Source organism: Zeus faber (genome assembly GCF_960531495.2).
Source record: "Zeus faber genome assembly, chromosome: 12".
Taxonomy (NCBI): Eukaryota; Metazoa; Chordata; class Actinopteri; order Zeiformes; family Zeidae; genus Zeus; species Zeus faber.
In genome coordinates, this window is record NC_137196.1 from 11,377,816 (window position 1) to 11,393,553 (window position 15,738).

At 44.8% G+C, this 15,738-nt stretch overlaps 1 protein-coding gene across 1 annotated transcript in view; it reads right to left on the reverse strand.

The window, feature by feature from the left end:
* Positions 1-15,738, reverse strand: part of ece2a (endothelin converting enzyme 2a) — an 85,539-nt gene that overhangs the window by 49,108 nt on the left and 20,693 nt on the right. The window contains exon 2 of the mRNA XM_080010797.1: positions 2,246-2,529. Coding sequence (XP_079866923.1) covers positions 2,246-2,529 — 284 coding nt within the window. The remainder of the gene's footprint in view (positions 1-2,245; positions 2,530-15,738) is intronic.

A 15,738-nucleotide genomic window follows, 5' to 3' on the forward strand; every position in this document is an offset into this window, starting at 1 on the left:
TAAAACTATCTGGAAGACATACTTCAGCATAACCTACAAACACGGTTGAGGTGTCGTTTAAACCGCTATGTCACAAGGATCTCGTTTAGATTTCATCAAAATCATGGTCAACAAGATGAGATTTACAGTGAGATGCTATGCTATATGACGTCATCGCACTATTTACTAAAAATACACAGATTCCGATTGAGAATGTCCAATTGGACCGTGTCCAGTGTGGGACGTGAACCCAGTCACTCCGTAGTGTTTTGATTTTACGAAACTATCGATTTTCATGTGTATTTATATAGCTTCCTACCTGGTAGATGTCAGTAGTTCTGTTCGATTGATATTTTATATCTGTGGTCCACATTACTTTGCTGGATAATGAAAAATAGAATAAAAAATAATCCTTAAAAATTTGCCACTCAAAAACACTCAAATGTGCAGCTGAGTGATGCATTCAAGATCCAGCGAGACATCGGGAAAATAAATACCTGTGTAATGGTAATTATGCACAGAAAAACCCTTTTCTCCGGATTTCATGGAAACATAACTTACTGATAATGTAATCCAAGGCAAAAACTCAACAAATAAATGACGTGCCCGACACAGCACCAAACGGCCAACCATCACTGAGAGTGCAGCTCTATTTCTACAGACCACACGGTAAATTATAACAATGAGAAGCTCTGGTTTACAGGCAAACGTGGACGGTTGTTTTAAAGACAGCCGGGCTGCGCTGTGTAGAGCGCATAGTGGTTGCTACACGAGCAACCAGGAAACGACAGACCGGGGGGAGCCCATGCTGCGCTCAACATAACTTGGAAAATTGTGCTGTGTTTCAGAGAACCTGGGTAACTGTCAAACGCACCCAACACGACTAAACTGGACCCTGTGTATTGCTGCCTGCAACTATAAATGTTGGTGTGTGTAAAATATATGCAAAATTCAATTAAAATATTGGTTCAAAAGAAAAGGGATCATGTCAAGTGACGTGTTCCAAAACAGACATTTATTTGTTTACAAAAGATTCTATGACTCACAGATTCCTACCGCTTTGCGAGCCACACTGCCTTCGTCATCTGTAGCATGTCAGCAAAATGCTCAGAAGGCACTTACTAGAGTATATAACAATGAGTACATCATCTGTGATTTCCCATTTACAACTCAGAAATTACCCACTGCATTTGAAAGGGTTCTCTGGCCCAGGGGTGTCAAAGTCAAGCATGGCTGTTAGTCTAAACGCTGTCATTGTCACATTGACACTGGCTGTGAGTGCAGTCGCCGGCAGCGTAAGAGCACTTGACGTTACACTAGTTAGACATATTGGCTGCGAGGACGACGTGTAAATGTAGAAGGCTTTGATCATAGAAGTCACCTTCACCAAAAAAAACAGAGGCAGAGGCGCTACGTGCACGTGAACGGTGGAAATACTGCTACTAATCCTTAAAAAGCCTCTAAACCTGGAGGTTTCAGTTTTTTTCTGCCTCCTCTTCTTTTCAGGGAGGTCGGGATGGGTGTTGGGAGTGGATCGTAGAACAAGCCCCTTGCCAATTGAAATGATGTCAGCTTCCGAAGTGTTGGCTCTCTCCTGTCCAAAATTGGTGTTATTCCTGTTTATCTAAATAAATATAAAGGCAGGAATCTGTCTGTTTGTCATTCAATTATCTCTACAACCATTCATCTGATTTATTTCACACTTAACAGATGTATTACTGGTGACCCAAGGACATGCAGTGTCCAATTTGGTGCAATTGGGACATGCAAAACATGTTTAATGTTGATAAACTTTAATAAACAGTGAACAGCGAGGCAGCGAGCCCCTTCAAGACACTCTTTGTGTCTTGAAGGGGTATTCCATCCCCCCTAACATTTTGTTAAACTGTGCCATTCAAACGTCTAAGAAAGACTTAGATTTTGAACGAGTATGCACTAGTATAGATGTTTGTGCATTATTCTTTAGTTTTTGGGGCAGGGTCTAAGGAACCCAACCAATCAGTATTTATTAAATATGCATTTTAAGAATCAATGTTGCATCATATTGCTCCTCTCCCAGACCAGCTGCAATTATTGGTGAAATCACGGGGGCTACGCTAACCTTCGATAGTTCTGATTTTAGAATTCACATGTGTTTGTAGTTTTGTTTGATAATATTGCTAAAGATTGATAGAAAAACATGATCTTTGAGAAAAAAGTTAAATTTTTCAAAAAGCTGACTCAAAAGACAAGTGAGTTTTCCTCATATATGACTGATGTCCCCTACCTCGGACAGTGCTTGGTGAAGAAAACCAGCGGTCTCTGCGGACACATTCCAGGGGTCCTTTTCATCCACCATCATGGCGTCCAAGGTCGCCTTCTCTAAGACGACATCGAAGGACGTGTCGGGGAAGGAGAGCTGGCGCAAGTCCATCTGGTGCCAGCTCATACCGGGGCAGTCTGTGTGCCTGGCAGTCATGGTTTCGATGCAAACTGAGGAGTAATCGATGTTGGTGATGGAGCGATAGCCAGCATTGTACATGTCGATGCTCATCATACTGTTTCCACACCCTGGCAGAGAGGAGAGAAACAAAGACAAAATCTTTCCAAGTCCTATGTCCAGATTGTTCTTGTCTATGAAAGAGGACCACTGCGTGGTCAATAAGTGCCGCAACATGATATTAAACAACCGATCACAAGGGCACAAATCAATCGGACCGCCCGCAGGCAATTGATGTGGGAGACACCAGTCTGCACATACCTGTTTGCACACACAAACTCGCTCAGCTGCCTCGATTTACCGCTAAAGATTTCTCAATCGGGGACATAAAGAGACAAATGCGGGAGAAAGAGAAGAGAGGGCAAATTCCCCCTCATAAACCAGGGGGTGTGGGGGGAATTTCAACACCGCTCGCTGCAATGAACAACAAGTCACTGCAGTATAGGAGGTTTCAAACTGCCGCACCATGAAATGTTGTGAAATGACGGATAGAGGAAAGTGGGAGAGAGAAAGAGAGAGGAGGGAAAAAAAAAGGACCTGGAAAGTGCAAGCATGGTCTGTCGTGCAGCAAGATGATATAAAAGTGATCTAGCATCTCAGCCCCCTGGATCAGATGACTCATAGCGTGGAGATCGGAGCAGGCGTGGGCGGAGAGAAAGGTGGACGGAAGGCACAGAAGATGAGGTGGTGGTGGTGGTGGGTGGGGTTGGAGAGAGGAGCGGGAGGAGGAAGATGTGTTGTGGATGGATCCGTTGAGCCTCGCTGGGATTCATCTCTGAATTCTTGTGCACGTTTGAATCGGTTTGTCTGTGTGTGTGTGTGTGTGTGTGTGTGTGCGTGCGTGCGCGTGCGTGTGCGTGCGTGTGCGTGTGCCTGTAATGGTCGGATGCCTGCGAGGGGATAAGGAGTGTGACAGGCGGAGCTGTCGCTGTCACTTCCGGCAGCGCGCTGGCTTCGGCACTTCTGTTGTCAACGTGTGGCTGGCGCTTGTTATCACCTCGCTGCTGTTACTAATTACCGAACTCCAGTCTCCAGTCTCACACACCTAACAACACATTCCTAACAACACATTTCTAACCTTTTTAAACATATGTTTGTGCTAATAGGACGGTTCATGTAGCCATCTATCCATACAGTAATTAAGTGCCAAACAGAATGCATTCTAAATTCTAGCAGTGGTTATGCAATGGCAATTGACTAGGAACACAGAATTCACTGCCTGTTCTTGCAGCCCAAACCAATCTTTTCGAGCACCAGTCACTCCAGAGGAGTGAGAAATCTAACTACGCAACAGGTACTGCAGAAGTTTGATTGGATATGACAGTATCGAGGCCGGATTGGGGGATAGGGACAAGATATTTATTCACAGGGGTCAGGTATTAGAATTAGATTTGGAAAAGAAAGGTTAGCTGAAATAATGAGAAATGTAAGAGAAACAGAGATAGTAATAATAGTAGATAATAGATAATAATAGATAATAATAATAGTGAGTCTTAATTCTATAATTACTGTATATTGTTTGAAATTATAAGTAAGCACACAATAGAAACCTCAAACTATTTTAACTTGGCAAAAAAGTAATATTGTATCCATTGGTGCATATTCTAGATATGCACCAATGGATTTCATCCTTTCATCCATCGAGTGCTCATTGACATGTGTGATCTACCGTACACAGGACCACACAGAACACGTGTAAAAGTGCTCGTGCAGAGGTGCGTGAGTGGAAATTGGGCCCAACTCTGGTCTCTCTATTGCCCGGGATCAGCGCTTCACTAAGGGAGGAGGGGGGCTGGAAACTCTGCTGGACTCCCCCATAGGATCCCAAAGCATGCCAGACATTTCAAAAGGGTTCTCCCCGCTGACGCAGCTTTGCATGTGTGTGTGTGTGCGCACGCATGTGAAGTCCTGTTAGTGTATGAGTGTTTTTCCATAGACTCTGCTCTGAGGAAGAGGTGTCACATGACAGCTCATTCCTAGGGGTTGTCACGACAATTATAGTTGCCAGGCTGTCGTCAAGGACACCACTCCCATTCTGTCTCTGACATCAGCTTGCGCACCGCACAACTCTTGACCTTTATATAAATACCCAACATGCCACAACATTAAAAACACCTGCCTAGTATTGTGTAGGTCCCCCTTGTGCCGCCAAAACAGCTCTGACCCGCCTAACAATGTTTAGGTAGGTAGTACGTGCGAAAGTAACATCCACATCAATACCAGGACCCAAGGTTTCCCAACATTTCCCAGAGCATCACACTGCCTCCACCGGTTTTCCTTTCCCAGGTAAACAACGCACACACTCCTGGTCATCTACATGACGTTAAAGAAAACGTGATTCATCAGACCAGGCCACCTTCTCCCATTGCTCCATGGTGCAGTTGTGATGCTCACGTCCCCATTATAGGCGCTTTCGGTGATGGACAGGGGTCAGCATGGGCACTCTGACCGGTCTGCGTAAGCTGCGATTCACTGTGTGGTCTGACACCTTTCCATCATAGCCAGCAACGTTTCAGTAATTTGGTTACAGTAGCTCTTCTGTGGGTTCGGAGCAAACGGGCTAGACTTCGCTTCCCATGTGCATCAATGAGCCTTGGGCTCTCATGTCCCTGTCGCCGGTTCACCAGTTGTCCTTCCTTGGATAACTTTTGGGAGGTACTGCATACCAGGAGCACTCCACAAGACCTGCCGTTTTGGAGATGCTCTGACCCAGCCGTCTGGCCATCACAATTTGGTCCTTGTCAAAGTCACTCAGATTCTTACGCTTGCCCATTTTTCTTGCTTCCAACACATCAACTTCAAGAACTGACTCTTCACATGCTGCCTAATATATCCCACCCCTTGACTGGTGCCATTTGAACGATATGATCAATGTTATTCACTTCAACTGTCAGTTGATTCAATGCTGTGGCTGATCGGTGTATAAACAACCAATAAGCAGTTAGCAAATAGTAACATTTCTTCAACTGGGGAGAACAATGTGCAAGTACAATGGGCTTTGACAACAGCAGCAGCCAGAGTTCTAAGGTATAATGTGTGTGTGTGTGTGTGTCCAGTTAAGGCTAGCCCAGAGCCTCTCTAACAGATTTCCAACACAGTTCCAATTTCCAGATAGCCAGAGCACCATCCTAAATGGATTAACTGGAGCAGCAGATAGAAACTAAAGTTAGAGTTAGAGGTGTCATTTCACCTCAACCTGCCAGCTGTGTGTGTGTGTGTGTGTGTGTGTGTGTGTGTGTGTGTGTGTGTGTGTGTGTGTGCGCGCGCGTGCGTGCCAGCGTGTGCGTGCGTGTGTGCCTGTCTGTGTGATGGAAAAACTGAGCCTCGATCTTAAAGCTATCCATCAGCCTGTTTCTAGTGCTGGGTGCTGCTTTTATGTGTGTTGACTCAGAGGGTGCTGTGCACACAGAACGACGCCATTCGGTCAGTTGGCCAAACATGGAGGTGGTTCCCTGCTTCTGCTACAGAGAAGCCTGGCACAACAATAGCATCATGTTGCATGACTGACCTGATGGACCCTTTGATACTGTATCCACAAAGAGCCGCAGCATGTGACTCTCATAGCTTAAGAGTTCTCAAAAACGTAACTACATCACAGGAATACCTCTGAGGTAATCGGTTGAAATAAAGACTTTCAGTGGTGCATGGCTTGCCAAAAATCATAAAAAGAGCTTCTTGAATTTGACACAAGAACAATTTTGCAATCTACACAAGCCTGGATCCACTGTGGGGAAACAGCCTTGTTTGGAATAAGCAAGAAGATTGTTGTAAATGTCAACAAGCCCAATACTTAATTTTTGATGGTATAAGCACTGTTGCCAATGGAAAGCAGCTGGAAAACCTGGATTGATTTAAAACTGACTTCAGAACATGCTTGTGGCTTTAGTGGTTTGCAGTGAGTTCAGACACTTACTGTGACATTTTGCAAGAGTTGTTGAAGGCCTGACCTATTGAGCCTCCAGATGACCTCTAACCACGCGCGCACACACGCACACACACACACACACACACACCAGAGTCCATCTACGGTCAGCAGGGAAGGTGGGTGGTGGAACCCCTGCGACTGAGCCAGCAGTGTGAAATATCAAAGCTGCCATTAGTGAGGTGTTCTAAGAACGGCAGTGGAAACTTCATGATGTCAGAGTCATGCAGAGTATCCGTTCATCCCAGATTGGTCAGTACACATTAGGGATGGCGACTAGGGTTGCTGCTAATGAAAAGTGATGTTGACGTGTGCATTCATACTGTATCTGATGCTAAGCCCCACAACCTCCATCCCTCCATCCCAACCACCACCCACTTCTAAGCCCTGGGCCCACAGCATGCTGCTATGATGATGCCTTGTGAACTTCAACGACACCCAAATGTCAACAAATAAACGTGTGGGGGTGCTGTGTGCCTGTCTGTGCATCGTTGTGTTTGTGTGGTATGCAAGTTCACGCAAAGCAAAGTCTCAGACAGCAAGTATGTTATCTGTCAAGAAATCAGAGGCTCCCACCTCAATAATCCAAGCTGTGTTTAGTCTTTTTGGAGGAAATAAGAAGACTTATCAAGTCTGGCACCTTAAAATCAAAGCCTGTGTCAAATATGGAGACTTACTGCATAGAGGCACTGATTTGTAGATATAACGATGGCACTGCTGGCATTGTTGCAGTTGTGTTTGCAAAGTGTGTTGGGTTTTGATGTGATGGTTAGGTTTTGGGTGTGTCTGTGTAAGAGTGAAAGATTGGCTTGAGCCGCAACGCATAATATCTACTAATTCAATTTAATCTTAAATGCTTGGCAAACAATTCCATGTTTATATTCTCTCAGGGTTTGATATTTTTTCTTTGGTATGTACAAATTCATGAAGTCTTTAGAAATGCTCTTGTTCTGAGAGGATTTGTTAATGTGTGTAAATGAAACAGATTTGCTATCAATCATGGGTACATGACTCCGTCCAGCAATCAGAGTCTCTAAGGAAAGCAAGGGGGAAGAGAGCCGATACAATAAACCACCAAGGGGGATCGAGGAAAATGCGGAAGTTGAATGCAACTAAGGTGAAGACTGGCTAAAAGACAAGAGAAAGAAAAGGAAGAGGAAGAGGTGGATAGAGAGAGAGGCTCAGACTAGAAGGAGCATATAGAAGCTGAAGAAATGGCAGTGACGTGACAAAAAAAGGACGAAAAAGATACGAGGAGAAACAGTGGATCGGTGGTGGAAATAAGAGAGAAAGGGAGGTCTGGGTCGAAGAAGAAAATATTGAAGAAAGTTGAGCCGTGTAGCCAGCCACAGTAGTTGCTCCTGACAGGGTAAACTACTCAGTCTTGTCTCCATGGAGATAAGATTCTCTCTCCCTCTCTCTTTCCACACAACACACCATCTATCATTTTTACCCCTCACAAAAACATGTCCATTCTTGTGTTTACTGTATTAGGGCTTAATACTTTTACTTTAGTATTTGAATAAACTCTAACAGTTACCGCCATTTAACTGGATGTATCCACACTGCGCCACGGCATAACCAGCCTCCTTATGGACCAATGGTTTCATGTTTTCGTGTGCAATGTGTCCATCTTCACATGTGTGCCAATTCTTTTTTTCTCCCATTTTCAAGGCGTTTCAGATGCTCTGGAGAAGTTGCATCAGCGGCACGGCCAGCCGGAAAAAAAGATTCTCTCAAAAAGCTCTTCTCTTCCGGCAAGTTCTGCACACAAGTGTCTTCTTTCCACCGCTCACTGAGCAAACTCTGTTATGTAATCGGGTATGTGAGCTAATTAGCGGCTGAATAATTAAGACTGTGCCAGCGTCAGTGTGACTGTTTGATGGAGTGTGTACAGTACGAGTGCGTTCGTGCGTGTGCGCCTTTGTGGGAGAATGATGGCAGAATTTGGAAGGACTCCATCGCATGACATGGCCTCTCTGCCGTGGCATGGAGGCCAAAGCTGCTCCCACATCCTCAATGCCAACAGGAGCCAAGAGTGGAGGCGGGAATCAGTAAACAACTTCACTGCATATCAGAAACCATGATCCCGCCATTATCATCTATTCCTTATCTTGTGTCATGTTTAGCACAATACCCAATACCAGATTTGTGTTTTAAAGCTTTCTTTTTCTGCTGTTTGCTGCAGAAGCCAACCTCTAACTAACCTAACATTAACCCCACCAGTCAGCACGCACCATTTCCTCTGACAAACTGCTCCAACACAAAACTGAAAAGCACAGCGTTTAATAACTAACAGTACTAGGAAAATGGTTAAACGGTTGTTGTCGGGGGACTTGTAATACCGTCTGTGGGGTCTCTTCCCACAGGTAAGTGTTTAGGGATGGAGGCGGAGTCGTTCTGGCCGTGGTGCTGGATATATATATATATATATATCTGAGGAGTCTTATAATAATCGGGAGTAATAATCGTCCTCTCGGGCGCAGGAGGAAAGGCATTCCTCTGCTGGGCTGCTCACGAGCCCGCGCACCGATTTCCTCTGTAAGACAAACAACACGTTGAGAATACTCCCTGCCTCGAGTCGGACTAATCAGCGCTGTGCGGGCGCTGATTAGGCCGATTCGAGGCAGCTTGGTGGCCGTGGGAAAAGGGAACCGTGCTGTCGTCCACAGCCGGTGCTTGAGCCCCTTTGTCCGCCACACCGCCTTGAAGGCAATGTAATTTGCTGGGATTCTATGGGAAGCAAGGGAGATGGGACTTGCCATAGTTTTGCAAAGGTTCATTCTAAACCCACCCTTCTTGGTAGGGACATGGCTGCACATGCTTTACTGCTGTATGAGACTGATAAGAAATACAAAAGAGAAAGTTCCAAATGAGGCAGATTGATCAAGCCTTCAGGTGTAGCTCATAGGTATTTATACGTGCAGGAGTGTTACTGGAGGGTACGTCTTAAGCTAGGGTAGGGGGCGATGCCGGGACTCAAGGGCAGAATCTCTGTCTGTAACAGCAAACACAATATCGCTGAACTTGAAGATGAATTGAGCCAAAGTCCATCCCCTCCGTCCCCTCCGATAGTCAGCTTATTTACCTTATTAAGTGTCAACAATAAAAACACGTGGTTCAAATCAAATGTCTCCTTTACCCACATCTTGTCTATCAGTAAAATCTAAACTCGGGTCTTTATTGGGAGGAAGGCCTAGCTGTCGTCAACATAGTAAGGAGGGAATATGTGACCCACCGCAGCAAAACCCGCTATCTCATGCATTTCTAAAATTGCCAGGAGCAGCCAAATAAGATAAAAAAAAAAAACCTTTCTAGAAGGAAAATTAGATTTTTCCAGGTTCATGTTCCTTTGTAGGTTTTTTTTTATCTCTCAACATAATTTCAAAACTGAGTTTGACAGAATATTAATGCCTCAACATCCAGAAATGAACCTACCCTTCAGTTCCCCAGTAATATGACTGCAGCCATGTCTCATTTCGTGCCCTTCGACATAAAAAGACTGGACGATATTGTTGGCCAGCTCAGGTCCTCCACCACCTTTTTTAAAACAGTTTTTAACTGCCTAGCACATGAGGTATTAGAAATGTTAAATGGCTCTCTTCAATCAGGTATATTCCCAGCAGCATTTAAAACAGCTGTCATTAAACCACTCCTGAAGAAGAGCAATCTCGAGGCAACAGTTATTACCAACTACAGGCCCATTTCCAACCTGCCGTTCCTCAGCAAAATACTTGAAAAAACAGTTCACCTTCAGCTTAACAACTATCTCACCTCAAACAGCCTTTTAGACACCTATCAATCTGGCTTTCGATCGATCAGATTTTATTACAAAAATGGGTCGGCCTATCTGGCACGGTTCTAAATTGGTTAAAAACCTACCTACAGGACAGGCAGTTCTTCGTGTCCATTGGAGATTTTGTGTCAAACAAAGTGGATATTATATGTGGAGTGCCCCAAGGTTCCATTCTGGGACCATTATTGTTTAACCTCTAACCTCTATGCTTCCACTAGCACATATTGTAAAGAAACACAAAATAAATTACCATAATTATGCAGATGATTCACAACTGTACATATCCCTATCTTCTTGTGACCTAGACCCCATACACTCCCTCACTCAGTGTATTAATGATATTAATGCATGTCAAAGAACTTTTTACAACTGAACAAAGACAAAACAGAAATACTCATCTTTGATGCAAAAATTGCAGCTCATATTAGTTCTCCATCCCTGGAGAGCAAGAATGAAGCCAAAAGTCTGGGTGTAATCATAGACGGCAATTTCAATTTTAAGAGCCATATAAATCAAGCCATCACAAAATCGGCCTTCTACCATCTAAAAAACATTTCAGAATAAAGAGGCTTCCTGTCAAAAGCAGACTCCGAAAAATTAATCTATGCATTCATAACGAGTAGATTGGACTACTGATCCCGAAATCAGCTGTGCAGCGGCTACAGTTAATCCAAAATGCGGCCGCACGCGTCCTGACTGGGACAAAAAAGTTTGAACATATCACACCTGTTCTTAGATCTCTACAGTGGCTCCCCGTCAAAACTAGAATTGATTTAAAGATTCTGCTACTTGTATATGAGGCTATAAATGGCCTTGCGCCTCAGTATATAAAAGAAATGCTCATTATACACAAACCAGCAAGAACTCTCAGGTCCACAGGCAGTGGTCTTTTAACTATCCCTCGTACCAGCTCTAAAGCAGGAGAAGCTGCCTTCTGTATCTATGCCCCAAGTAAATGGAACACCCTACCAAGGACCTGAGAGAGGCCCCCACACTGAACACTTTCAAAAGCAGGTCAAAAACCTTGCTGTTCGCTACAGTCTATGACTGGCTAACTGACTGACTGACGTCTGTCTGTCTGTCTGTCTGTGATACTGGTGCTGGTGCTGTGGCTGCTGCCAACCTTATACCTAAACTTAACCCTCGCTTACCTTATAGCTAAAATTAAGCATCTCTAACCTTATACCTCAACTTCAACTTCAACTTCCATCTGAGTGACTTCTCCGGTTCCGGTGAGAGCTACCACTTCTGGTTCTGGTGACGTCTTTGCGTGTGCGTTGCTGTTGTCTTTTTTGCTGTTGTTTTTTTGTTGCTGCTGCTGCTGCTATTTCTGTTGCTGTTGTTGTTTCTGTTGTGATATTACAATGAGAGGATCATAAGAAGGGTGTGTTTTCGGAGAGATAGTCAAAAGGATCGCCCTGCCGAGGTCAGAATGAAAAACTTGACCTGTAATTTAGAGACGCTAATTAAAGGACTGTGACTGGATTGAGATGAGACTGCACACAGTTGAAATTTCCGTTTTCGGTGAGGGCTACCACTTCCGGTCCCGGTGACGTCTTTGCTGTGCGTTACTTCGTTGAGATGAGATGGTACACACTGTTGACTCAATACAGATGAGGAGATTTCTGGTTCCGGTGAGAGCTACCACCTCCGGTTCCGGTGACGTCTTCGCTTGTGTGCTGTTGCTGTTTTTGTCGCTGCTGTTGTCTTCTGCTGGTGTTGTCGTTGCTGCTGGTGCTGTTGTTGGTGCCGTTAACCTTATACCTTAACTGGTGTTGTCGTTGCTGCTGCTAACCTTATACCTAAACTTTATTCTCGCTTACCTTGCTGCTACTATTGTTGCTGCTGTTTTCTGTTGCTGCTATAGTTTCTGCTGGTGTTGTCGTTGCTGCTGCTACCCCTATACCTAAACTTAACCATCCACCATGACTGGATTAAGATGAGATGGCTTAACTGGTGTTGTCGTTGCTGCTGCTAACCTTATACCTAAACTTAACCATCCCTGACCTTATTCCTTAACCTAATCATCTTGAACATTATAGCTAAACATAACAATCCCTAAACTTAGCTGCTACCAGTTGGGAGAGGGTTGTTGCTGGGGCTGCCCATCGAACCACTGGTGGCTCCAGGGCGTCTTCAGGCGGCCCTTCTGTGTCCCTTTCCCGTGCCGGAGAGTCCCTGCACAGGTGCCAGTGTGGCACCACCATACGCCACCCCAGTGGCGACGGGGGGTTGTTAACGCCAGTTTATTGTAGAGATGAGGCTCGGTGGAATTAGCCACGAGCAGATGGAACATGTCATGATACAGGGCATGATACAGGGTGTGTGGACGGGGTTTTTAAACCTGATGCTCGTGAGCCCAACCAACCACCATCAGGTGTTGCTACTTAAGCCACCCCATCCACCACACCACCAAATGTACCTAAAGTCTGCGGTGGGTCATATATAGGCTTGAGCAATATATCGGCAACAGGCCATTGGCGGTTTTTTTTTGGGGCGATTTTTGTCCTTTTATTTTGCTTGTTTAATTATCTGTAAAGTGAAATTCAAAGCGTGCACAAATGGAAACTGGTACTCCGTGTCGCAGCTTTAACTACGTCCGCTCTCCCCGTCTGGAGAAATCCTCACAAACGATATCGTCACCGTAAACCCAAGCGCTCAGCTCATTCTCAAACAGGCTCTCCCTCTCTCTCTCTCTTTCTTTGGTTCGGTTCAGTTCGGTTCAGATATTGGAGGAACAACGTGGCGGTGCAGAGTGCACCAGACACACCTGTTACCTGGGGGGGTAGGCAGACCTTCCCGGGGAAGCCTCCGCCTCCAGAGAGCAGAGATGCAGATGGGAATGGCTCCTTTCTCCGGGATAATTACACACTTTGATCCTTTTATTTTACTTGTCGCTCTTTATCCATCCTATTAAGGTATTGTTTTAACCGAACCTCCGCGCTGTGGCTGGTGACACCTGGTGCTCTATCCCGGGCGGTGTTTGCAAAGACGGAAAATTACTTATTTTACGTCCTTCTGTTTGCAGGTTGCATCTGGTTTAAAACCAAAATAATCCCATATAGGGGATTTTTTATTATTTTTCTCAACAACCTCTTCCATGATTGCATTTGCTGAAAATCAGGCGCGAATGGAGATGCGCATCGGGGTCCCCGCAATCCGACCCCCACTTGACGAAGACATCGACAATCGCCGGTTGTTGGATAACCATGACAACTCTTTATGGACTATTTTGGAGGGCAGAAGCAAACTCAGGTGGTGTTGCAGATAGACAGGTCATGATTCAGCAAGAAACTGTGTGTGCGACTGCGTGAGTGGGTGAAAGACAAAGAGAGACACAGAGTGGGAGCTGCGTCTGTGTATGCGCATATGCACAATTGGGATTGAGTTCATGGGAATCATTTCACTTCTCTGCTCCCTTTAATCTGTCATTAATCTGGCTCACCTGTTCCGTGACCTGGCGGCGGGTAACACACACGCACGCACACACACACACACACACACACACACCACTGAATTCCAGGCATGCACAGGCAGACATAATGACAGACAGAGATTTACAGGCCCACACAATAAAAGCGTATTCTCCTGGGGAGAGGGGTCATGGGAGCCTTTTCAGTTTGGAAATGTCATATTAAGTTCCAAAATTCCACACAGGCATCGCTACCATCAGCATCATCATTGTTAAGCAGCAATGGGCGGGCCCAGGTGGAAATTACTTTACAGGTACCCGTGTTATTTCACAGTAAGGGGGCGTGCCCATTGTGAACGCTTCTGTAGTGTCAAAGCACAGAGTTGGGAATGGCATACTAGGTACTACATGTGCATGTGCATGGTACCACATTTGCATGTGCATGTCCAGCGTATTTTTAGTGTGTGGGTAAAAAAATCTTTTGGACATACGTCGTCATATAGACATGCCACTGGTCTGAGCCTCTGTGTTGTTGGTTTTCTGTCTAGACCCATCGTCATTGTGATGTGTAGCAATGAATTATGGGATATTCAGGCCTACATAATGTGCAGTGCTTGCATACTACGATATTTCACCACATGTAGTACTGTACGTCATCACTGGTTTCGAGTATTCTGAACACAAATTTGCCGTACTAAATACAATGCTAGAGTGCCTTACTGGATGCAGCAGAGGCTTCTTTTCCCTGTATGTTTTTGGGAGTTTGCCTAAACCCTGCCTGCTCTCTAGGCAGGGTTTAGGGTTAGTGCCAATTAACTATCCTCTATATGGGGGCCGATGAAGCCCTTGGCGCTATAAATCTGTACAAATAACCTTGACTTAATTTGAAATTAAATGGGTAAAAAAGGGGGCTGATGCTCGTTGGAGAGACAGGAACTCACTGTTGCGTCGCATAGCCTAGTTTTGTTTCCATGCCAATTGAAGTTAAAATCTTAGTTAATAAACTTTAAAAGCTTTTGTCAAGATTCTGCCAACAAAAAAAAAAGGGAAAATGGACATTCTGGGACAAGTTTATACACAAGGTTGCTGCCAAGAAGTCTCAAGGAAAACCGTGCCATGCAGAGTTTGCTGACCTCATCTTCTAAATGTGTGGCAAGTCTTAATTGAGGCCATGCCTTATCAGTTGTTGTTTTTTGACATTTCCCCAATGAGTGTTGTGGTGGTGGACAGTCTGAGGCATGCTGTGAAGAAAAACACAAATAGGTGCACACGGGTGCATGAACCAACACAATCATTCAGGGAGAAATTAAAAGGTAGCAGCAGTGTGGGCATTTTCAATTAGACCCCTGCAAAGTGCACGTCTGTGACCACGTAAAACCTCAGAGGAAACACAGGTGCAGGTACTTCACGCAAACACCCACACACACCCACCCACCCAACACACCCACACACACACACACACACACACACACACACACACACACACACACACACACACACACCTATTATACTTCATAGACACACAATGCATTTAGCCAACCACGTTTCACATCTTATACAGCGCACACACACAGACACACAGTTAATTGCTCTGCTCTTAATACACATACATTGTGACTAAAGATCGACTGGTTCATTATCTGCCTGGCCGGCCGTTGAGTTGGTCACCTGTGTCTGTACCTGACAGACTGTCTGACCTTGCTGTGATTATACGGTATGAGCACATGGCTCAGACAGGGGAGTTGTACGGCTAACCAAGACTAGTGATCCCTACAGTGACATCCAAACAGGCGTGCCTGTCCGCCTGCAGTTTAAAGGTTTTACAGTGAGTGAAATTGATTGTTTGATTAATTATCTCAACGGAGCAAACTGACAAGCTCACTTTGCATGTGTTAAGTGTTAAGCTACAGTTTAGGCTCTTACAGCGGGTTACAGAAGGTTTAAAATATTTTCTGTCAGTATATACAGTATAATGTTACAATTTCAGATGTTCATATAATGCACGGCCAAGGTGTCAAATAATGAGGTAAACTAATGACAAAGTAATTGCTGTGAACAAAATGCTGAGGCTTCCAACCGCTCAGTTTTTTCTACTCTGCACGAGCTGATATCGGCTCGTCACGGATTTCTTTGTATGGTCCTTTACTAAT